Consider the following 25,631-nt stretch of genomic DNA (forward strand, 5'->3'; position numbering starts at 1 on the left):
ATATGAGGTGAGGAAAGGCTAACCTTGCCTAAGTGGAGGACTTGTCAGCCACCTTGTAAAGTTCTTGAGGTATAATCTCATGAACTTCCACCTCCTCTCCAATCATGATACTATGGATTATGATGGCCCGGTCTATAGTAACTTCAGACTGGTTACTAGTAGGAATGATTGAGCGTTGAATGAACTCTAGCCATCCCCTAGCCACTGGTTTGAGGTCATGCCTTCTTAATTGAACCGGCTTGCCTCTTGAGTCAATTTTCCATTGAGCTCCTTCCTCACATATGTCTATGAGGACTTGGTCCAACCTTTGATCAAAGTTGACCCTTCTTATGTAGGGGCATGCGTTCTCTTCCATCATTGGCAAGTTGAACGCCAGCCTTACATTTTCCAGACTGAAATCTAAGTATTTCCCCTGAACCATGGTAAGCCAATGCTTTGGATTTGGGTTCACACTTTGATCATGGTTCCTAGTGATCCATGCATTTGCATAGAACTCTTGGACCATTAAGATCCCGACTTGTTGAATGGGGTTGGTGAGAACTTCCCAACCTCTTCTTCGGATCTCATGTCGGATCTCCGGATACTCATTCTTTTTGAGCTTGAAAGGAACCTCAGGGATCACTTTTTTCTTAGCCACAACTTCATAGAAGTGGTCTTGATGGACCTTTGAGATGAATCTCTCCATCTCCCATGACTCAGAGGTGGAAGCAATTGCCTTCCCTTTCCTCTTTCTAGAGGTTTCTCTGGCCTTAGGTGCCATAAATGGTTATGGAAAAACATAAAGGTATGCTTTTACCATACCAAAATTAAAATGTTTGCTCGTTCCCGAGCAAAAGAAGAAAGAAAAAAGTAGAAGAAGAAAAAGAATGGAGGAGATAGAGGGAGAAGGTGTATTCGGCCAAGGGTAAGAAGAGAGGGTTGTGTTGTGTGAAAATGAAGAAGGAAAGAGGGGTTTATATAGGGGTGGGATGGGATTTAGGGTTCAGCCATTAGGGTTGGGGTTGGGAGGGAAAAGAGTTTGAATTTTGGAGGTAGGTGGGTGATGAGCGGATAATTTATACGCTTTTTGGCATTGTTTTTAGTATGTTTTTAGTAGGATCTAGTTACTTTTAGGGATGCTTTCATTAGTTTTTATGTTAAATTCACATTTCTGGACTTTACTATGAGTTTGTGTGTTTTTCTGTGATTTCAGGTATTTTCTGGCTGAAATTGAGAGACTTGAGCAGAAATCAGATTCAGAGGTTGAAGAAGGACTGCTGATGCTGTTGGATTCTGACCTCCCTGCACTCAAAGTGGATTTTCTGGAGCTACAGACCTCGAAATGGCGCGCTTTTAATTGCGTTGGAAAGTAGACATCCAGGGCTTTCCAGAAATATATAATAGTCCATATTTTGTTCAAGTTTAGATGACGCAAACTGGCATTCAACGCCAGCTTTCTGCCCAATTCTGGCGTCCAGCGCCAGAAACAAGCTGCAAAGTGGAGTTCAACGCCCAAACTGGCACAAAAGCTGGCGTTCAACTCCAAGAATGACCTCTACACGTGCAACACTCAAGCTCAGCCCAATCACACACCAAGTGGGCCCTGGAAGTGGATTTATGCATCAATTACTTACTTCTGTAAACCCTAGTGACTAGTTTATTATAAATAGAACTTTTTATCATTGTATTCACAGTCTTGGTTACTCCGGTCCACCTCTGGGGCCTAGACCAATGAACTCCATTCACTTATGTATTTTTAACGGTAGAGTTTCTACACTCCATAGATTAAGGTGTGGAGCTCTGCTGTTCCTCAAAGATTAATGCAAAGTACTACTGTTTTCTATTCAACTCATCTTATTTCGCTTCTAAGATATTTATTCGCACTTCAACCTGAATGTGATGAACGTGACAATCATCATCATTCCTTATGAACGCGTGCCTGACAACCACTTCCGTTCGACATTAGATTGAATGAGTATCTCTTAGATCTCTTAATCAGAATCTTCGTGGTGTAAGCTAGAATGATGGCGGCATTCAAGAGAATCCAGAAAGTCTAAACCTTGTCTATGGTATTCCGAGTAGAATTCAATGATTGAATGACTGTGACAAGCTTCAAACTCACGATTTCTGGGCATAGTGACAGACGCAAAAGGATAGTAAATCCTATTCCAGCATGATCGAGAACGGACAGATGAATAGCCGTGCCGTGACAAGGTGCGTTGACCATTTTTACTGAGAAGATAGGATGAAACCATTGACAAGGGTGATGCCTCCAGACGATTAGCCGTGCCGTGACAGGGCATTTGGATCATTTTCCTGAGAGAAGACCGAAAGTAGCCATTGACAGTGGTGATGTATCACATAAAGCCAGCCATGGAAAGGAGTAAGACTGATTGGATGAAGATAGCAGGAAAGCAGAGGTTCAGAGGAACGAAAGCATCTCTATTCACTTATCTGAAATTCTCACCAATGATTTACATAAGTATTTCTATCCCTATTTTATTAATTATTTTTGAAAACCCCATTACTATTTTATATCTGCCTGACTGAGATTTACAAGGTGACCATAGCTTGCTTCATACCAACAATCTCCGTGGGATTCGACCCTTACTCACGTAAGGTATTACTTGGACGACCCAGTGCACTTGCTGGTTAGTTGTGCGAAGTTGTGAACCATGGTATTGGCATCATGTTTTTGGCGCCATTACCAGGGAAAGAAAGAGCGATGAATTTTACATAATCAAACTGTAGTCACAATTTCTGCGCACCAAGTTTTTGGCGCCGTTGCCGGGGATTGTTCGAGTTTGGACAACTGACAGTTCATCTTGTTGCTCAGATTGGGTAATTTTATTTTTGTTTTCTTTTCAAAAATTTTACAAAAATATTTCAAAATTTTCTCCTTTGTTTTCGAAAAAAAAAATTTTAAAATAAAAATGTTTTCAAAAATATATTTTTTTTTCTTCAGAATTTTTAAGAATGAATTCTAGTGTTTCATGAAGCATGTTGAAGCCTGGCTGGCTGTAAAGCCATGTCTCAATTCTTTTGGACTCAAGAGAAGAGCTTATTTATCTTTCTTAGCAAATTGGCTAATGAATGTAAAGTTCTGCTAAAGCTTGACTGGCTATTTAGCCAAGTCTAACCCTCAGATTGGAGCTTTAGACTAACATGGCAAGATTCCTGGAATTCATATTAAAAATTTTGGAATCCTTATTTTTCTTTTTCAAATTGATTTTTGAAAAAATTAAAAGAAAATACAAAAAAATTTATAAAATCATAAAAATAAAAAATATTTTGTGTTTCTTGTTTGAGTCTTGAGTCATGTTATAAGTTTGGTGTCAATTGCATGTGCATCTTGCATTTTTCGAAAATTCTCATGCATTCATAGTGTTCTTCATGATCTTCAAGTTGTTCTTGGTAAGTCTTCTTGTTTGATCTTTGCATTTGCATGTTTTGTGTCTTTTCTTGTTTTTCATATGCATTCCTGAATTCTTTATGTCTAAGCATTAAAGAATTCTAAGTTTGGTGTCTTGCATGTTTTCTTTGCATTAAAAATTTTTCAAAAATGTGTTCTTGATGTTCATCATGATCTTCAGTGTTCTTGGTGTTCATCTTGACATTCATAGCATTCTTACATGCATTCATTATTTTGATCCATAACTTTCATGCATTGCATCATTTTTCTTGTTTTTCTCTCTCTTCATTAAAAATTCAAAAATCAAAAAAATATCTTTCCCTTTTTCTCTCTCATAAATTCGAAAATTAGATTTGACTTTTTCAAAAATTTTTAAAATCTAGTTGTTTTTATGAGTCAAATCAAATTTTCAATTTAAAAATCTTATCTTTTTCAAAATCTTTTTCAAAAATCAAATCTTTTTCATTTTTCTTAGTTATTTTCGAAAATTATAAAAATATTTTTCAAAAATCTTTTTCTTATTTTTATATCAAATTTTTGAAAATAACATCACCAATTAATGTTTTGATTCAAAAATTTCAAGTTTGTTACTTACTTGTTAAGAAAGTTTCAAACTTTAATTTCTAGAATCATATCTTGTGATTTCTTGTGAATCAAGTCATTAATTGTGATTTTAAAAATCAAATCTTTTTCAAAACTAACTTCAATCATATCTTTTCAAAAATATCTTCTTATCTTACCTTTCTCAAAAATTTGATTTCAAAATTTCTTTTCTAACTTCTTATCTTCTTATCTTTTCAAAATTGACTTTCAAAATTTGTTTCAACTAACTAACTAACTTTTTGTTTGTTTCCTATCTTTTTCAAAACCACCTAACTAACTCTCTCTCTCTAATTTTTGAAAATATCTTCCCTCTTTTTTCAAAATTTCTTTTTAATTAACTAATTATTTTAAATTTTTATTTTAATTTTCGAAAATTACTAACCTTTTTAAAAATCTATTTTCGAAAATCACTAACTTTTTTTTCAAAAATAATTTTCGAAAATTCTCTTCTCTCTCATCTCCTTCTATTTGTTTATTCATCTACTAACATCTCTCCCTCACTCACAAAAAAAAAAGAGGATCTCTATTATTATTATTTTTCTGTGCCCTCTTCTTTGTCATTTGAGCAGGAGCAAGGACAAGAATATTCTTGTTGAAGCAGATCCAAAACCTGAAAGGACTCTGAAGAGAAAACTAAGAGAAGCTGAATTACAACAAACCAGCAAGCACCTGTCAGAAATTATCAAACAGGAAAAAAGATGGCAGCTGAAAATAATAATAATGCAAGGAGAATACTTGGTGACTTTACTGCACCAAATTCCAATTTACATGGAAGAAGCATCTCCATTCCTGCCATTGGAGCAAACAATTTTGAGCTGAAACCTCAGCTAATTTCTCTAATGTAGCAGAACTGCAAGTTTCATGGACTTCCATCCAAAGATCCTTTTCAGTTCTTAACTGAATTCCTGCAGATCTGTGATACTGTTAAGACTAATGGAGTAGATCCTGAAGTCTACAGGCTCATGCTTTTCCCTTTTGCTGTAAGAGACAGCGCTAGAATATGGTTGGACTCTCAACCTAAAGACAGCCTGAACTCTTGGGATAAGCTGGTCACGGCTTTCTTAGCCAAGTTCTTTCCTCCTTAAAAGCTGAGCAAGCTTAGAGTGGATGTTCAAACCTTCAGACAGAAAGAAGGTGAATCCCTCTATGAAGCTTGGGAAAGATACAAACAGTTGACCAAAAAGTGTCCTTCTGACATGCTTTCAGAATGGACCATCCTGGATATATTCTATGATGGTTTATCTGAGCTATCAAAGATGTCATTAGATACTTCTGCAGGTGGATCCATTCACCTAAAGAAAACACCTGCAGAAGCTCAAGAACTCATTGACATGGTTGCAAATAACCAGTTCATGTACACTTCTGAAAGGAATCTTGTGAATAATGGGACGCCTATGAAGAAGGGAGTTCTTGGAATGGATACTCTGAATGCCATATTGGCTCAGAATAAAATATTGACTCAACAAGTCAATATGATTTCTCAGAGTCTAAATGGAATGCAAGCTGCATCCAACAGTACTCAAGAGACTTCTTATGCAGAAGAAGCTTATGATCCTGAAAACCCTGCAATAGCAGAGGTGAATTACTTAGGTGAACCTTATGGAAACACCTATAACCCATCATGGAGAAATCATCCAAATCTCTCATGGAAGGATCAAAGGCCTCAACAAGGCTTTAATAATGGTAGAAGAAACAGGTTTAACAATAATAAACCTTTTCCATCATCCACTCAGCAACAGACAGAGAACTCTGAACAAAATACTTCTAATTTAGCAAACTCAGTCTCTGATCTATCCAAGGCCACTGTAAGTTTCATGAATGAAACAAGGTCTTCCATTAGAAAGTTGGAAGCACAAGTGGGCCAGCTAAGTAAAAGGATCACTGAAATCCCTCCTAGTACTCTCCCAAGCAATACAGAAGAGAATCCAAAAGGAGAGTGCAAGGCCATTGACATAAGCACCATGGCTGAACCTGTAAGGGAAGGAGAGGACGTGAATCCCAAGGAGGAAGACCTCCTGGGACATCCAGCGATCAATAAGGAGTTTCTCTCTGAGGAACCAAAGGACTCTGAGGCTCATCTAGAGACCATAGAGATTCCATTGAACCTCCTTATGCCCTTCTTGAGCTCTGATGAGTATTCCTCTTCTGAAGAGAATGAGGATGTTACTGAAGAGCAAGCTGCCAAGTTCCTTGGTGCAATCATGAAGCTGAATGCCAAATTATTTGGCATTGAAACTTGGGAAGATGAACCTCCTTTGTTCACCAATGAACTAAGTGATCTGGATCAACTGACATTGCCTCAAAAGAGACAGGATCCCGAAAAGTTCATAATACCTTGTACCATAGGCACCATGATCTTTAGGGCTCTGTGTGACCTTGGTTCAGGGATAAACCTCATGCCCCTCTCTGTAATAGAGAAACTGGGAATCTATGGGGTGCAAGCTGCTAAAATCTCATTAGAGATGGTAGACAATTCAAGAAAACAGGCATATGGACAAGTAGAGGACGTGTTAGTAAAGGTTGAAGGCCTTTACGTCCCTACTAATTTCATAGTCCTGGATACTGGAAAGGAAGAGGATTAATCCATCATCCTAGGAAGACCTTTCCTAGCCACAGCAAGAGCTGTGATTGATGTTGACAGAGGAGAATTAGTCCTTCAATTGAATAAGGACTCCCTTGTGTTTACAACTTAAGGATCTCTCTCTGCAACCATGGAGAGGAAGCATGAAAAGCTTCTCTCACTGCAGAGTCAACCAGAGCCCCCACAGTCAAACTCTAAGTTTGGTGTTGGGAGGCCACAACCAAACTCTAAGTTTGGTGTTGAACTCCCATATCCAAATTCTAAGTTTGGTGTTGGGGAGTTTCAACAAAGCTCTGAACATCTGTGAGGCTCCATGAGAGCCCACTGTCAAGCTATTGACATTAAAGAAGCGCTTGTTGGGAGGCAACCCAATGCTTATTTATCTAATTTTATTTTTTGTTTTTCATGTTTTCTTAGGTTCATGATCATGTGGAGTCACAAAATAATCAAAAAAATTAAAAACAGAATCAAAACAGCAGAAGAAAAATCACACCCTGGAGGAAGCATCTGTTTGGCATTCAACGCCAGAACAGAGCATGGTTCTGGCACTGAACGCCCAAAATGGGCAGTGTCTGGGCGCTGAACGCCCAGAACAAGCATGGTTCTGGCGTTCAACGCCAGAAATAGCCAACAAATGGGCGTTGAACGCCCAAAATGGGCACCAATCTGGCGCTGAACGCCCAGAGTTGTGTGCAAGGGCATTTTACATGCCTAATGGGTGCAGGGATGTAAATCCTTAACACCTCCGGATCTGTGGACACCACAGGATCACCTCAAGATCTGTGGAGACCACAGGATCATCTCAGGATCTGTGAATCCCACAGGATCCCCACCCACCTCACCCTCTCTCTCTCCATTCATGATCATCCCTTCTGTTTTCCATTCACCACTCACATCCATACATACATCCCTCCATCTCCTCCATATCTTCTTCTTCTTCTATTCTTTCTTCTTTTGCTTGAGGGCGAGCAACATTCTAAGTTTGGTGTGGTAAAAGCATAAGCTTTTTGTTTTTCCATTACCATTGATGGCACCTAAACCTCTAAAAGAGGAGAAGGGAAGACAAAGGCTTCCACCTCCGAGTCATGGGAGATGGAAAGATTCATCTCAAGGGTCTATAGCTCAGTGGTAGAACATGTGGCTGCAAATCAAGAGATCCCTGAGATACCTCAGGGATGCACTTCCCTCCACATAAATATTAGGAGCAAATAAACACCTCCCTAGGAGAATTAAGTTCCAACATGGGACAATAAAGGGTGGAACATCAAGAACACTCCATCATCCTTCATGAAATTAGAGAAGATCAAAAAGCAATGAGGGAGGAGCAACAAAGACAAGGAAGAGACATAGAAGAGCTCAAGGACATCATTGGCTCCTCAAGAAGGAAACGCCACCATCACTAAGGTGGATTCATTCCTTGTTCTTATTTCTTCTGTTTTTCGTTTTCTCTATGTTAAGTGTTATCTATGTTTGTGTCTTCAATACATGATCATTAGTAGTTAGTAACTTTGTCTTAAAGTTATGAATGTCCTATGAATCCATCACCTCTCTTAAATGAAAAATATTTTAATTCAAAAGAACAAGAAGTACATGAGTTTCGAATTTATCCTTGAACTTAGTTTAATTATATTGATGTGGTGACAATGCTTCTTGTTTTCTGAATGTATGCTTGAACAGTGTATATGTCTTTTGAAGTTGTTGTTTAAGAATATTAAATATGTTGGCTCTTGAAAGAATGATGACTAGGAAACATGTTATTTGATAATCTGAAAAATCATAAAAATGATTCTTGAAGCAAGAAAAAGCAGCAAAGAACAAAGCTTGCAGAAAAAAAAAGCAAGCAAAAAAAGCCAAAAGCTCTTAAAACCAAGAGGCAAGAGCAAAAAGCCAATAACCCTTAAAACCAAAAGGCAAGGGCAAATAAAAAGGATCCCAAGGCTTTGAGCATCAGTGGATAGGAGGGCCTAAAGGAATAAAATCCTGGCCTAAGCGGCTAAACCAAGCTGTCCCTAACCATGTGCTTGTGGCGTGAAGGTGTCAAGTGAAAACTTGAGACTGAGCGGTTAAAGTCAAGGTCCAAAGAAAAAAAAAAGAGTGTGTGCTTAAGAACCCTGGACACCTCTAATTGGGGACTTTAGCAAAGCTGAGTCACAATCTGAAAAGGTTCACCCAATTTTGTGTCTGTGGAATTTATGTATCTGGTGGTCATACTGGAAAACAGAGTGGTTAGGGCCACGGCCAAGACTCATAAAATAGCTATGTTCAAGAATCAACATACTGAACTAGGAGAATCAATAACACTATTTGAACTCTAAGTTCCTATTGATGAGTATTTTGGTGGAAACATGAATTTCTCCCAAAACACACAAATCTAACCGGCAAGTGTACCGAGTCGCATCAAGTAATAAAAACTCACGAGAGTGAGGTCGATCCCACAGGGATTGAAGGATTGAGAAATTTTAGCTTAGTGGTTAATTTAGTCAAGCGAATTAAGATTTGGTTGAGTGATTTGTGATTTGTAGAAATTAAATTGCATGGAAAGTAAAGGGAATGGGTAAATTGCATGAAGTTAAAGAGAGCAAGAAATTAAAGTGCTGAATCTTAAAGAACAAGAAATTAAATGGCAGAAACTTAGAATGCAAGAAATGTAAATTGCGGAATCTTAAAGTGCAAGAAATGTAAACGGCTGGAATTGTAAAGGGAATTGGGGATTGGATTTGCAGAATTTAAACAAGGAAAAGTAAATTGCATCAAACAGAAAAGTAAAAGAGTGTTTGGGTTGAATCGGATCTGAAGCAAAAAAGTAAATGAACATGAAAACAGTAAACAGAGAATTAGAAATTGAAAGTTCAGATCTCAGGACCCAGAGACTAGAAAACCGAGTCTAGATCTCAATGCCTTCCTAGATCCAACAAGAACAATTGCAAGGGAATTGTAAATTGCAAGGAAAGTAGATGAAGAGCAATTAACAGAAATTAAATTCAATCAAGTAGTAAATAAAGCAGAGAGATCCAAGGATGAGATTGAAACAGAATTTCTTCAATTCTCCAACCCAAGATCCAAGACAATTGTAATTGAAATTGAAAGCAATAAAACTAAGAGGAAGAGAAGTAAATTCTCCTTCCCCAAGACTAAGAAATTAAAGATCACTCAATATCCAAAGCTCTCCGAAAACTATTATGAAAATTCAAAGGGAAAGCTCCCCGAAGAACTTGAATTCTATCCTATTTATACACTTTCTTCAAATGATCTTCAAGCCTTGAGTTGGGCCTTTGCTCTTGGTGGAATTGGGTTGAAAGAGGCCTTGGTTGATTGCTCTTGGAGTTTGGAGAAGAACCAAAGTGAACCAAATGAACCGGGTTGGAGTTTTTGCAAAAGTTGGAGTAAAAGTTGGAGCAAAAGTTAGGGTCTAACTTTTGGTCCAACTTTTCATATCAGCCCCCATATTTTGCTGATACCCACGTTGGTGCAAAAGTTAGGGGTCTAACTTTTGCTCCAACGTTGGCCTTCCTTGGTGCACTTATGGCGCCAACGTTAGCCCAAAAGTTAGGGGCTAACGTTGGCGCAAACTTTTGCTCCTTCCCTTGTATTTTTCATGTGCCAACGTTAGCCCAAAAGTTAGGGGCTAACGTTGGCGCAAACTTTTGGTGGCCAGGGAGGTTTTTCTTATGCCAACGTTAGCCACCACGTTAGGGGCTAACGTTGGCGCAAACTTTTGGTGCCCAGGGGTGATTTTCATGTGCCAACGTTAGCCCAAAAGTTAGGGGCTAACGTTGGGGCTAACTTTTCACCCAAAAGTTTGTGCAAAAGTTTGAGGCTAACTTTAGGTCCAGCTTTTTGCTTCCTGGTTCAAGTTCACTTATTCCATTGTCCTCTCTTTACTCCTAGCTATTCCTTCTTGCTTCAACCTTTCTCCAAGCTTTCTTCACCTATCATTAATCAACCAAACACATCAAAGCTATGCTTAAAATCATGAGATATTCATTCTTTCATAATATGTGACAATTATAGTATAAAACCTCATGAAATAGCATGAATTCATACATGGTTGATTAAATCAAAGGAAACATGAAAATCTACCCAATTAGCTTGCTTATGGCTCAAGAAAGTGCATAATTCAATTGAAAACTAAAGAAAAAGACTAGTTAAAATAGGCTAAGATGACTTGTCATCACCTATAGATGCCAATCATTCTGAACCTCAATGGATAAAGTGAGATGCCAAAACTATTCAAGAGGCAAAAAAGTTATAAGTCTCGCTCATATGATTGAAGCTTTGTTTCATTGATAGTTTGGAATTTATAGTATATTCTCTTCTTTTTATCCTATTTGATTTTCAGTTGCTTGGGGACAAGCAACAATTTAAGTTTGGTGTTGTGATGAGCGGATAATTTATACGCTTTTTGGCATTATTTTTAGTATATTTTTAGTAGGATCTAGTTACTTTTAGGGATGCTTTCATTAGTTTTTATGTTAAATTCACATTTCTGGACTTTACTATGAGTTTGTGTATTTTTCTGTGATTTCAGGTATTTTCTGGCTGAAATTGAGGGACTTGAGTAGAAATCAGATTCAGAGGTTGAAGAAGGACTGCTAATGCTGTTGGATTCTGACCTCCCTGCACTCAAAGTGGATTTTCTGGAGCTACAGAACTCGAAATGGCACGCATCCAATTGCGTTGGAAAGTAGACATCCAGGGCTTTCCCAAGTTTAAACATCACGAACTGGCGTTCAACGCCAGCTCTCTGCCCAATTCTGGCGTCCAGCGCCAGAAACAAGCTGCAAAGTGGAGTTCAACGCCCAAACTGGCACAAAAGCTGGCGTTCAACTCCAAGAATGACCTCTACACGTGCAACACTCAAGCTCAGCCCAAGCACACACCAAGTGGGCCCCGGAAGTAGATTTATGCATTGATGACAAGTCATCTTAGCCTAGTTTTACTAGCCTTTTTCTTTTGTTTTCAATTGATTTTATGCACTTTCTTGAGCCATAAGCAAGCCAATTGGGTAGATTTCTATGTTTCCTTTCATTCAATCAACCATGTATGAATTCATGCACTTTCATGAGATTTTATGCTATAATTGTCATATATTATGAAAGAAACACAATCTCATGATTTGGGGCATAGCTTTGATTGTTTTGATTGATTGGTGATAGGTGAAAAGAGCTTTGAAGAAGGTTGAAGGAAGAAGGAAGGGCTAGGAGCAAGAGAGAACAAAAAGTTTGAGCCAAAGTTTGCATCAAACTTTAGCTCAAACTTTTAAAAGAGTTGAAAACATACCAGAGAAAAAAAGCTTGAGCTAAAGTTTGCCTCAAACTTTAGCTCAAACTTTTGGGAGAAAAGCTTGAGCCAACGTTTGCCTCAAACTTTTTGGCAAACGTTGGCATCACAAAACCAACACCCTGGAGGAGAAAAGCTTGCGCCAACGTTTGCCTCAAACGTTTTGGCAAACGTTGGCGCCACACTTGCACACCCTGGAGGAGAAAATTTTGCGCCAACGTTTGCCTCAAGCTTTTTGGCAAACGTTGCCGCCACACACATTTACAAGGGGGCCAACGTTTGAGCAAAAGTTTGACCTCAAACTTTGGCTCAAACGTTGGTAGCAGCAAGCTTAAGCAATCTGGTATAAAAAGTTTGAGTAAAAGTTTGCCTCAAACTTTTACTCAAACTTTTACTCAAACTTTTATGATTTCAACCCGGTTAACAATGGATCTTTCTCCAACTCCAAGAGCAATCAACTAAGGCCTTTATCAACCCAATTCTATCAAGAGCAAAGGCCCAATTCAAGGCTTGAATACCATTTGAAGAAAGTGTATAAATAGCTTAGGATTTAAGTTTTAGAGGAGAGTTTTTCCTTTGGCATTTTTGAGAACACTTACAGTGGAGAGCACCTTGACATTTTGGCATTGTTGTTTTTAGAATTCAAGAGAATTAGGGAGGAGAATTGATCTCTCTTCTTCCTTGTTCTTGTTTGAGCACTTTTTACTTTTCTTGTTTCGGATCTTGGGTGGAGAATTGAAGAAATTCTGTTTCAATCTCACCTTGGGATCTTGTTTAATTTTCAGCATTGAGTTTCCATCTCTGTTAATTGCTTCTTCTTCTACTCTTCTGAAATTTACATTTCTTTATTTCCTTTGCAATTGTTCTTGCTGGATCTAGGAAGGCAGTGAGATCTAGAATTAGCTATCTAGTCTCTTGAGTCCTGAGATCTATAGCTTTTAATTTCAATTTCCTTGTTTCGTTGTCACACCAAGCTTATTCTCATTTTCATTTAAGATCCAGTTTAATTGAATCCATCTTTTACATTCCTGTCTGTTGAATTTTTCTTTTCCTTGTTTAAATTCTGCAAATCCAATCCCCAATTCCCTTTACGATTCAAGCCATTTACATTTCTTGCACTTTAAGATTCTGCAATTTACATTTCTTGCGTTCTAAGTTTCTGCCATTTAATTTCTTGTTCTTTAAGATTCAGCACTTTATTTTCTGTTCTCTTTAATTTCATGCAATTTACCCATTCCCTTTACTTTCCATGCAATTTAAATTCTGTTAATCACAAATCACTCAACCAAATCTTGATTCGCTTGACTAAATCAACCACTAAACTGAAATTGCTCAATCCTTCAATCCCTGTGGGATCGACCTCACTCCCGTGAGTTATTATTACTTGATACGACCCGGTGCACTTGCCGGTGAGTCTTGGGTGTTTTGGAAATTCGTTTTTCCACAAATTTTCCCATCAAGTTTTTGGCGCCGTTGCCGGGGATTGAAATAGATTGACAATGATTAAGTGAAGTGGAAATCTAGATCAAGCACTTTTTTTTTCTGTTTCTCTAATTTTTGACTGACACACTAACTGTTTGAATTTTTGCTTGAATTAACTGAAACCTTACTTTAGCAATAAAGTGAAGTTTTCTTGGTTCCTCTGGCTTCCTATGATTCTCATATTTCAGCTTGTTGAATATACGAGAGAAGCAATTCTCTCTTACTAATCTTTCAAACCTATCAACTGTTTGATGCATTGTGTCAACTGAACCTTTTAACCACATTTTGGACATGAATGTATTCAATCTTCATTTGGACTATTTGTGATTGTGCAGATCATGGAGAAGAACCCAACAAACTCCAATAAGCATGGGAGTGATACCCCCACCTTAGATGACGAGCAACCACTCATCACCATGAACGACATTGCTCAGTGGTTTGAAGCTTTCCCACAAGGAAACATCATCGGATGGGAAGAACTAATGAGTGAACTCCTAGTCAAGCTGAAGCCACCTCAGAGAACTGTTAAACCAGAGGCAGGAGTGCAACCATTCGCACAAGAGAAGGAAATTGAAGGTATTCGTGCAATCATGGCCCAAAGCGAGCAGATACATCAACAGCTTAAGCAACAATTGGAGCTGATTAACAGAAAAATAGATGAACTGCAACATGCTGTGGCAAATGCACAGAACTCACCTCAAAATCCCCATTGTTGGAATCAACCTGAAAAAGGTTCTGGAGTAATTAACTATGAGAAACAAAGTCATGAGCGATCACACTCTCCAGATAGCTCCTCAAGCACATTCCAATGTAGGACTCAGAATGATGTGTACAACCCACCCTGGAGAACTCAATTCAACTGGAGAGGGGTTGAAAACCAAAATCAAAAACCAAGGGACTTCAACTGCAACAACCCCTACTTCAAAAACCAACACAAAAACCACCCCCACAACAACAATCATCACACACCATCCCAATACACACACTTCCAACCCCGTCCTATCCCACCACTCGCCCAAAATGACTCTCATCAACCATCACAGTTGACACAACCACAACCAAATCCAAACTCTCAAAGGCTCTATGTTCTAGAAATGATGATGGAAAGATTCATGAAAGTTCAAGAAATGATAACAATAAAGCAGGAAGAAATAAGGAAAAATCAAGAGATGATAAGCAGGAACCAAGAGGCCTCACTCAGAAGAGTTGAAAGGCAAATGGAACAACTGGTTCAAAACCTTGCTGAATTGGGCGAGAGAGAGGCAAATATATCCCTAAGGGCCACTGAAGATGACCCAAAGAACAGTGAAAAAGCTGCTGGGTTAAAAGGGAAAGCAGTTATGGAAAAAAGTGAGAAGGCTACGGGAAAAGAAACAATCATCAAGGAAAAGCCCACGGTGAGAGGGGGAAACCAAAGGCAACAGAAGCCTCAACTTCCATGATCAGAGGATGAAGGATGTCAAGCTAGTGACAATAAAAGAGCGCTTGTTGGGAGGCAACCCAACCGGAGGTAACCTTCTTTTCATAACTATTTCAAAAAAAAAGGGTTAATTAGTTTTATCTATATTGCGAGAAGCTAAGTTTGGTGTTGCACACCAAAACAATCTAAGGGAGAATGAAGGATTCTAAGTTTGGTGTTCCACCAAAATTTCATCATAAAACATATTCTCACCTTCTGCATCATGCTAGCTTCAAGCATTTAGACAAAACTAGTTAACTATTTTGCTGTTTCTTAGTTTTCAGTTTTATTACTTTTAGCAAAGAAAAAGAGTTTCACATCTGGTTAGTTTGATGAACAAGAACCATTGGCAAGGTACTAAGTTTGGTGTTCCCACACCAAAGTAAGTTCAAAGGCCCACAAATAATTCATGCATGATAACCATTTTTCAAGTGCTTGGGGAACAAGCAACTTTCAATATCACTGCAGAGCACCATACAAACTTTTGGGAGATTTAGCGTCATCAATCAAAGATGTGAAAGAGGAATGTAAAGACCAGCAATGATGATGAGGAAGAGGACAGCAAGTAAACTCCAAAAGGTTGTATTGTTCATTTTCAGATATTGCAGTGATTGAAAGTTATATTATACCCCTATCTGTCCTTCTGTCTAGTATAGTTTTTCTGCAATTCAATAATCAAGATGCTTGATCATTTACAACACTATACTCTCCAAAACTTGTTTGCACTCAATATTTCAAAAATGCATCACATGAAAGTTCTTTGAAAAGAAGGATTGAGGAATTAAACAATTTTGAGGCAAGCAAAAGATTAGGAGAAGTGGTGGTTCTAGTTGTATGATCATGTATTGAGGTTGCATGCTTATGAAAACTTGCATGGGAGCTCATAGGCGGGACATAGAGTTCAAAGAAGTGTTGTGGAGATTCTCAAACATTTATTGATCCAAGAAGCAGCAAACAAAACAAAAGAAAATAAAGAAAATACAAAAACAAAAAGAACATGGCCCAAGGCTCTGAGCATCAATTACTAGGCAGAAAAGAAGAAAGAAACAAGAACTCAAAGAGTTGTTATCCTAGTAAATGCTTGTGGTCGAATTGTGTCAAAGAGAGAGGCTTGAGTAAGTAAATCCTTAGGGGTGCTTTAACACCTAATACCTTAAAACCAACTGGTTTAGGAGTATTGATTGAAAGCTTATCTAAAGAGCCGCTTTGAGACATGACACTTAGAGTCAAGGCCAAAACACAAGAATCATAAGCTGCTTCAAGGTGATTACCTATAGAGAGATCTCCATGATATTATTTGGATGAAAGTTCTAAGACCTAAGACTCCCAAGATGTAGGGACTAGTAAGCACTGAAGCCCTTGCATAAGCATATAATTTAGAGTTCACCCCACTGTCACTTGATCAATTCACTCACAGAATAGTACATGTAATTTTTCAAATTCATTCTGATTGAAAGAACCTTTGAGCATAATTCCTTTCTTGCTTGGGGACAAGCAAGCTTTAAGTTTGGTGTTGTGATGACAAGTCATCTTAGCCTAGTTTCACTAGCCTTTTTCTTTTGTTTTCAATTGATTTTATGTACTTTCTTGAGCCATAAGCAAGCCAATTGGGTAGATTTCCATGTTTCCTTTGATTCAATCAACCATGTATGAATTCATGCACTTTCATGAGATTTTATGCTATAATTGTCATATATTATGAAAGAAACACAATCTCATGATTTGGGGCATAGCTTTGATTGTTTTGATTGATTGGTGATAGGTGAAAAGAGCTTTGAAGAAGGTTGAAGGAAGAAGGAAGGGCTAGGAGCAAGAGAGAACAAAAAGTTTGAGCCAAAGTTTGCCTCAAACTTTAGCTCAAACTTTTAAAAGAGTTGAAAACATACCAGAGAAAAAAAGCTTGAGCTAAAGTTTGCCTCAAACTTTAGCTCAAACTTTTGGAAGAATTGAAAACACTCCAGAGAAAAAAAAGCTTGAGCAAAAGTTTGCCTCAAACTTTAGCTCAAACTTTTGGGAGAAAAGCTTGAGCCAACGTTTGCCTCAAACTTTTTGGCAAACGTTGGCATCACAAAACCAACACCCTAGAGGAGAAAAGCTTGCGCCAACGTTTGCCTCAAACTTTTTGGCAAACGTTGCCGCCACACTTGCACACCTTGGAGGAGAAAAGTTTGCGCCAACGTTTGCCTCAAGCTTTTTGGCAAACGTTGGCGCCACACACATTTACAAGGGGGCCAACGTTTGAGCAAAAGTTTGACCTCAAACTTTGGCTCAAACGTTGGTAGCAGCAAGCTTAAGCAATCTGGTATAAAAAGTTTGAGTAAAAGTTTGCCTCAAACTTTTACTCAAACTTTTATGATTTCAACCCGGTTCACAATGGATCTTTCTCCAACTCCAAGAGCAATCAACCAAAGCCTTTATCAACCCAATTCCATCAAGAGCAAAGGCCCAATTCAAGGCTTGAAGACCATTTGAAGAAAGTGTATAAATAGCTTAGGATTTAAGTTTTAGAGGAGAGTTTTTCCTTTGGCATTTTTGAGAACACTTACAGTGGAGAGCACCTTGACATTTCGGCATTGTTGTTTTTAGAATTCAAGAGAATTAGGGAGGAGAATTGATCTCTCTTCTTCCTTGTTCTTGTTTGAGCACTTTTTACTTTTCTTGTTTCGGATCTTGGGTGGAGAATTGAAGAAATTCTGTTTCAATCTCACCTTGGGATCTTGTTTAATTTTCAGCATTGAGTTTCCATCTCTGTTAATTGCTTCTTCTTATACTCTTCTGAAATTTACATTTCTTTATTTCCTTTGCAATTGTTCTTGCTGGATCTAGGAAGGCAGTGAGATCTAGAATTGGCTATCTAGTCTCTTGAGTCCTGAGATCTATAGCTTTTAATTTCAATTTCCTTGTTTCGTTGTCACACCAAGCTTATTCTTATTTTTATTTAAGATCCAGTTTAATTGAATCCATCTTTTACATTCCTGTCTATTGAATTTTTCTTTTCCTTGTTTAAATTCTGCAAATCCAATCCCCAATTCCCTTTACGATTCAAGCCATTTACATTTCTTGCACTTTAAGATTCTGCAATTTACATTTCTTGCGTTCTAAGTTTCTGCCATTTAATTTCTTATTCTTTAAGATTCAGCACTTTATTTTCTGTTCTCTTTAATTTCATGCAATTTACCCATTCCCTTTACTTTCCATGCAATTTAAATTCTGTTAATCACAAATCACTCAACCAAATCTTGATTCGCTTGACTAAATCAACCACTAAACTGAAATTGCTCAATCCTTCAATCCCTGTGGGATCGACCTCACTCCCGTGAGTTATTATTACTTGATACGACCCGGTGCACTTGCCGATGAGTCTTGGGTGTTTTGGAAATTCGTTTTTCCACAAATTTTCCCATCATGCATCAATTACTTACTTCTGTAAACCCTAGTGACTAGTTTATTATAAATAGAACTTTTTATCATTGTATTCACAGTCTTGGTTACTCCGGTCCACCTCTGGGGCCGAGACCAATGAACTCCATTCACTTATGTATTTTTAACGGTAGAGTTTCTACACTCCATAGATTAAGGTGTGGAGCTCTGCTGTTCCTCAAAGATTAATGCAAAGTACTACTGTTTTCTATTCAACTCATCTTATTTCGCTTCTAAGATATTCATTCGCACTTCAACCTGAATGTGATGAACGTGACAATCATCATCATTCCTTATGAACGCGTGCCTGACAACCACTTCCGTTCGACATTAGATTGAATGAGTATCTCTTAGATCTCTTAATCAGAATCTTCGTGGTGTAAGCTAGAATGGTGGCGGCATTCAAGAGAATCCGGAAAGTCTAAACCTTGTCTGTGGTATTCCGAGTAGGATTCAATGATTGAATGACTGTGACGAGCTTCAAACTCGCGATTGCTGCGCGTAGTGACAGACGCAAAAGGATAGTAAATCCAATTCCAGCATGATCGAGAACCGACAGATGAATAGCCGTGCCGTGACAGGGTGCGTTGACCATTTTCACTGAGAGGATAGGATGAAACCATTGACAAGGGTGATGCCTCTAGACGATTAGCCGTGCCGTGACAGGGTATTTGGATCATTTTCCTGAGAGAAGACCGAAAGTAGCCATTGACAGTGGTGATGTATCACATAAAGCCAGCCATGGAAAGGAGTAAGACTGATTGGATGAAGATAGCAGGAAAGCAGAGGTTCAGAGGAACGAAATCATCTCTATTCGCTTATCTGAAATTCTCACCAATGATTTACATAAGTATTTCTATCCCTATTTTATTAATTATTTTCGAAAACCCCATTACTATTTTATATCCGCCTGACTGAGATTTACAAGGTGACCATAGCTTGCTTCATACCAACAATCTCCGTGGGATTCGACCCTTACTCACGTAAGGTATTACTTGGATGACCCAGTGCACTTGCTGGTTATTTGTGCGAAGTTGTGAACCATGGTATTGGCATCATATTTTTGGCGCCATTACCAGGGAAAGAAAGAGCAATGAATTTTACATAATCAAAGTGTAGTCACAATTTCTGCGCACCAGTGGGGTTTGTGGGGAAGAGAGGATGGATGTGAGTGGTGAAGAGGTGATGGAAAAGAGTGACTGAGGTGATTGGTGAAGGGTATTTGGGGAAGAGAGTTATGAAAAGGTGCAAAGAGGAGAGAAGAAGATGTAGGGATCCTGTGGAGTCCACAGTTCTTAAGGGGATCATGTGGGGTCTACAGATCAGGTGGGGTCAAGGACTTAACATCCCTACTCCAATTAGGCGTGTAAAACGCCCTTGCTATGCAATCTTGGCGTTTAACACCAGACTGCTGCTTGTTTCTGGCGTTAAACGCCCAAATATAGCCTGTTTCTGGTGTTTAACGCCAGGCAAATGCTTGTTTCCGGTGTTAAACGCCAGACAGATGCTTGTTTCTGGCGTTTAAACGCCAGACTGCTCTCTTTCAGGGTCTGCTATTTTCAATGCTGTTTTTCATTGTTTTTGATTTTTTAGTAGTTTTTGTGACTTCACATGATCATCAACCTACTAAAACACGAAATAACAAAAGGAAAATAAAATAGATATAATTAAATAACATTGGGTTGCCTCCCAATAAGCGCTTCTTTAATGTCAATAGCCTGACAGTGAGCTCTCCTAGAGCCTCACAGATGTTCAGAGCATTGTTGGAACCTCCCAACACCAAACTTAGAGTTTGAATGTGGGGGTTCAACACCAAACTTAGATTTTGGTTGTGGCCTCCCAACACGAAACTTAGAGTTTGACTGTGGGGGCTTTGGTTGACTCTGCAGTGAGAGAAGTTTTTCATGCTTCCTCTCCATGGTTACAGAAGGAGATCCTTGAGTCTTAAACACAAGGTTGTCCTCATTCAGTTGAAGGACCAATTCTCCTCTGTCCACATCAATCACAGCTCTTGCTGTGGCTAGGAAGGGTCTTCCAAGGATGATGGATTCATCCTCTTCCTTCCCAGTGTCTAGGATTATGAAATCAGCAGGGATGTAAAGGCCTTCAACCTTTACTAACACGTCCTCTACTTATCCATAAGCCTGTTTTCTTGAGTTGTCTGCCATCTCTAATGAGATTCTGGCAGCTTACACCCCAAAAATCCCAAGTTTCTCCATTACAGAGAGTGGCATTAAGTTTATTCCTGACCCTAGGTCACACAAAGCCTTCTCAAAGGTCATGGTGCCTATGTTACAGGGAATTAGAAATTTACCAGGATCCTATATCTTTTGAGGTAGAGTTTGCTGAACCAAGGCATTTAGTTCCTTGATGAGCAAGGGAGGTTCATCCTCCCAAGTCTCATTACCAAATAATTTGGCATTTAGCTTCATGATTGCTCCTAAATATTGAGCAACTTGCTCTTTAGCAATGTCTTTATCTTCTTCAGAAGATAAATAGTCATCAAAGCTCATGAATGGTAAAAGGAGGCTCAATAGAATCTCTATGGTCTCTAGATGAGTCTTAGATTCCTTTGGTTCGTCAACGGGAAACTCCTTATTGGTCAATGAACGTCCCAGGAGGTCTTCTTCACTAGGATTCACGTCCTCTCCCTCCCTTGTAGGTTCGGCCATGATGGTTAAATCAATGGCCTTGCACTCTCTCTTTGGATTTTCTTCTGTATTGCTTGGGAGAGTACCAGGAGGAGTTTCAGTGACTCTTTTACTCAGTTGGCCCACTTTTGCCTCCAAATTTCTAATGGAGGACCTTGTTTCATTCATGAAACTTACAGTGGCCTTAGATAGATCAGAGACTATATTTGCTAAGCTAAATGGATTCTGCTCAGAATTCTCTGTCTGTTGCTGAGTGGATAATGGAAAAGGCTTGCTATTGCTAAACCTGTTTCTTCCACCATTATTAAAGCCTTGTTGAGGATTTTGTTGATCCTTCCATGAGAAATTTGGATGATTTCTCCATGAGGGATTATAGGTGTTTCCATAGGGTTCACCCATGTAATTCACCTCTGCTATTGCAGGGTTCTCAGGATCATAAGCTTCTTCTTCAGAAGATGCCTCTTTAGTACTGTTGGATGATTCCTTCAATCCATTCAGACTCTGAGAGATCATATTAACTTGCTGATTCAATATTTTATTCTGAGCCAATATGACATTCAGAGCATCAATTTCAAGAACTCCCTTCCTCTGAGGCGTCCCATTACTCACAAGATTCCTTTCAGAAGTGTACATGAACTGGTCATTTGCAACCATGTCAATGAGTTCTTAAGCTTCTGCAGGCGTTTTCTTTAGGTGAATGGATCCACTTGCAGAATGGTTGATGGGGTGCAGAAATTGGCAAATTAAAAATTATTAAAATATTCACGTTGCAAGTATAATTCTTAACTTGCCAGAAATCTGCTCATCAATTTAGAAAGGTGTCACAGAGAATTAAAATGAAAAATACTGGGAGTTTGAGTCCCAGGTCGTCTCCCAACAAGTTGCAGGAAAGTGTGCTATTTTATTAATCAGAGATTTTCAAAGAAGTGAGTTGAATAAACAGAAAATTAAAATTGATGAAATTAATTAATATAAATAAAAGCCTTGACTGGAAGTTGATTAGTTGAAATCTCTATTATTGTTGGAATGCTTTCAAGATTAATTAATAGTTAATGGTTGTTCTGTTTAGTTATCCTTTACCAGGTAAAGAAAAGTCAAACAAGTTGGAATGTTACTTCTGTTCACGAGTTGTAACCCACTTAGTTCAAAGGGATTGGTGTTAGTGACTAGAGAGCAATCCAACAGTTAACCCAATTACAATTTCTCTTTCAATCCTTCCAACTCAAGAGTTCCTTTCAATCAACTTCCCATCAAGTGAGGGACTACTCGCTCATCGTAAATAATAAATCCATAACATACAAAAGGAAATTAAAAGAAGACATGATTATTAGAAATTAAAATAAATTAAAATAAAAGAAATAATCCTTGTATTAAATAATCATAAAAATATTCCAATGGCAAAATTGAACAAAGAAAAGAACATGGAAGAATAGTACCCAGTGAAGAAAACGAATTAGAATAACGGAGTCTTAATGGGGGTAATAACTCTTCTCAGTGTTCCAATGCAAAGAGCAAGTAGAAATTAAAATTCTAAAACTATGAATGTCTAGAGAGAAAACCTAGAGGAGGAATAAAACTAGATCTAAAAACTAAAACTGTGTAGAATGAATGTTTTGCCTGGTTTCTACATGTTCTCTGGCTCTAGTCTGCTGTTCTGGGCTGAAAACTGGGTCAAAATACGGCCAGGTATTGCCCTCAGCGATTCTGCAAATTATGCAGATCGCGCAAGTCACGCGATCGCGTCGCTCATGCGGACGCGTCATTCGCGTTTCGCTTTACCACACGGGCGCGTCATCCATGCGGCCGCGTCACTCGTGCTGTTCCATGCCGCGCGGTCGCGTCATTTATGCGGCCGAGTCACTGCAATTTGCTCTCTTCTGCGCAGTCGCGTCGTCCATGCGGCCGCGTCGCCTCTCGCTGGTCATCTCCTCAATTTCTTGTGTTCTTTCCATTTTTGCTAGCTTCCATTCCAATCTCCAACTCATTCATGCCCTGTAAAGCCTGAAACACTCAACACACAGATCACGGCATCGAATGGAATAAAGGAGAATTAAGAATACATGATTAAAGTCTCCAGGAAGCAGTTTTCAAACATGTAATAAATTCAGGAAGGAAATATAAATGCATGCTAATTTAATGAATAAGTGGGTAAGGATCATGATAAAACCACACAATTAAACACAATATAAACCATAAAATAGTGGTTTATCAAACCTCCCCACACTTAAACATTGGCATGTCCTCATGCTTAATTGAAGGAGATAAAGTGAATAAGTATGAACATGTAAAAACCCATTCAATGCAATCCTATATATATATATAAATAAATGCAACTATATGATTCTTTCCCACTTTATCAAAAGTAAATAAGCTCTTTAAAACAATTACAAATCAAATTCCACTAATTCTATCATTATACAGTAAAACAGATAAAAGTGCAAGAAGATAGCTCATGAAAGCAGGAAACATGAAAATTCAAACATTGAACTCTCACTGATAATGTATGTACGTTCTAATCTCTAGTGTATAGGGTAATCGCTCTATCCTTCTCTAATCATGCTTTCTAACTTTTTTTCTTCTCTTAACCAATCAACAACAGTTAATATACCAATGCAAACATCATGAGGTCTTTTCAAGGTTGTAATGGGGCCAAGGTAAGGGTAAGGATATACATATGGTTAAGTGAGCTTATAAATTGAATCTTTAATTAACCCAAGCTTCAACCCAACCTATATATTTTTAATGTAATCTTAAAGTTCGTACCTGGCTACCCAGAATTCCCTTTTTCAATCCATACTCATGTATCAACTTTTTATTTTGGTTTTATCATATGTGCATTGATCTTCGAATTCTGAATTCAATATTGGGGTAATTTTGTCCCCTTATTTATTTATTGATATATATATATATATATATATATTATTTGAATAAAAATAATTATAGCTTATCAATGCACATAGATTTTTAATTCTTATAGTTTCACATGAGTATGTATCCAAATTCCCATTAAATTCTCATGACACATTCCCTTAACAACTTCTGTTCCCACAATTTCCCATATTTAACTAGCACACACAATTCTATCTTAAGCTAACCAAAGATTCAATTTGGGATATACAATTGTTTTTCTGCTTAAGGATAGTAATGTGGTAAAATATGGAACAAATGAGATTTAAAGGCTCAAAGTGGTTAACAAAGGTAATTGAAAAGGGTAGGCTTAATTTGGATAAGTGAGTTCAAACAAATAATGGCCTCAATCATGTGCAGGCATACAGATATAATAAATATTGGACATATAAGATAAAACAAAATGTAGATTACAATCGTAGAGAAGTAAACACACAAGAATAAAAATAATCATGGTTAAATAATGTAACCATACATAAGGGTTCAAATCTTCACAGGTTGTGTGTTCTTTATCTCAAAAATCATGTTCCCAAAATACAACTTCAAGCAGATTTATCATAAATTTTTTTTATTTTTTTATTTTTTTTAAAATTAGTGAAATTTTGTTCCAAAGATAGAGTTTTAGAAGAAACTTATTGTCTTTTCAATCAAGTAGGGCATGCATGCAACTATCCTGACCTATGCAATTTATTCTATTCTATAAAAGAAAGAAATCCTAACTAAAATATCCTAATTATTGGTGCTAGGGAAGAAGAATTACCTCCGAAAGTCAGGTACTGACCGACCTCCCCACACTTAAGGCTTTGCACCGTCTTCGGTGCCATCTGTCAGGAACAGGGGTAGGCTGGTAGCAGTATCTCCATAGTCGGGACCATCATGGCTCCCTATGCTGGTAAAAGAAGTGGATTTTGGGGTGTCTGAGTTTCTGCAATCCCCTCGAAGTAGCTCCCTGAGGTGTTTGAATCTTTGGTTGTTACGGCGTTCTCTCATCTTTGCTTTCTGTTCTTGCCGATCCAACCTTTTAATTATCTGCTGGAGCAATTCATCAGTTGTAGGTGCTTGTGGTGTTGAAGAAGGAATATCTTCAACTGGAGCAGTAGGAAGGCTTGTAGTGGCTGCTGGAAGTCTGAGATATTTCCCGTTAGGGACATACTGATCATCCCTAGGAAGCATGGCTTTGGTGTCCCCAGCACTGTAGGAGACTCCAGCTCCTGAGACAAGATCTGAGACCAAGGCGGGAAAAGGTAGGTTGCCCGCGATTTGTACGTGTCCCATGGCATTCCGGATATGTCTTGATAGATTCAGAGGTTGGTCTGTAAGGATGCACCATAATAGAACAGCCATGTCCGTAGTGAAGGAGGATTCGTGAGTGCTCGGAAAGACGTAATGGGACATGATCTGTGCCCATACGCGAGCCTCCAAGGTAAGTGCTGAAGCCGATATTCCCTTAGGGCCGGTACGATGGTATCCGTAGATCCAACGGCTGCCAAGTAATGCGATAACTCTGAGAACAGCTTCCCAGTCAAATTGGTACATCTGGCGCTTGAGTGCGGCTTCTTGAAAGGCGTCCAATCCTTCTGGAAAAGGGGGAAGACTCAAGGCTTGTTGAATAGCCTCTTCTGTAATGGGGACTTGCTTCTGACATATATAGACAGACTGCACAGTAGGTAGGTAGAAGTTAGAGTAGAACTCGACTACCCAAGAAAGATTGACCTACCTTGGCTGTCTCTGTAGGAAACCCCATTGTCTTTGTTCAATTTGCGGCTCAAAAAAATTAGCAATATTGGGCGGGAGGATAAGAAGGTGTTCGTTGTTGTAGCTCCTTTCAGCTAGAATAGGGAACATCTGCTCACAGTA

The 25,631-nt window shown here is 38.5% G+C and overlaps 1 protein-coding gene and 1 non-coding gene across 2 annotated transcripts; both read right to left on the minus strand.

The window, feature by feature from the left end:
• Positions 1-5,088: 5,088 nt before the first annotated feature.
• Positions 5,089-5,196, minus strand: LOC148565328 (small nucleolar RNA R71). The gene has a single exon (XR_015884622.1). It is a non-coding gene; the product is annotated as a small nucleolar RNA R71 (small nucleolar RNA).
• Positions 5,197-24,569: 19,373 nt separating this feature from the next.
• Positions 24,570-25,310, minus strand: LOC148565329 (uncharacterized). Its single transcript, XM_088487754.1, has one exon. The coding sequence runs from the start codon at positions 25,308-25,310 to the stop codon at positions 24,570-24,572; it is 741 nt and encodes a 246-aa protein (XP_088343880.1).
• Between the last annotated feature and the right edge of the window lie 321 nt (positions 25,311-25,631).

Source organism: Arachis ipaensis, chromosome B5, assembly GCF_059453495.1.
Source record: "Arachis ipaensis isolate K30076 ecotype BB chromosome B5, ASM5945349v1, whole genome shotgun sequence".
NCBI classification, from domain to species: domain Eukaryota; kingdom Viridiplantae; phylum Streptophyta; class Magnoliopsida; order Fabales; family Fabaceae; genus Arachis; species Arachis ipaensis.

Bases quoted from the DNA above. Each gene is read 5' to 3' on its own strand.
- LOC148565329 (XM_088487754.1), bottom strand. From the start codon at position 25,310: ATGTACCAATTTGACTGGGAAGCTGTTCTCAGAGTTATCGCATTACTT.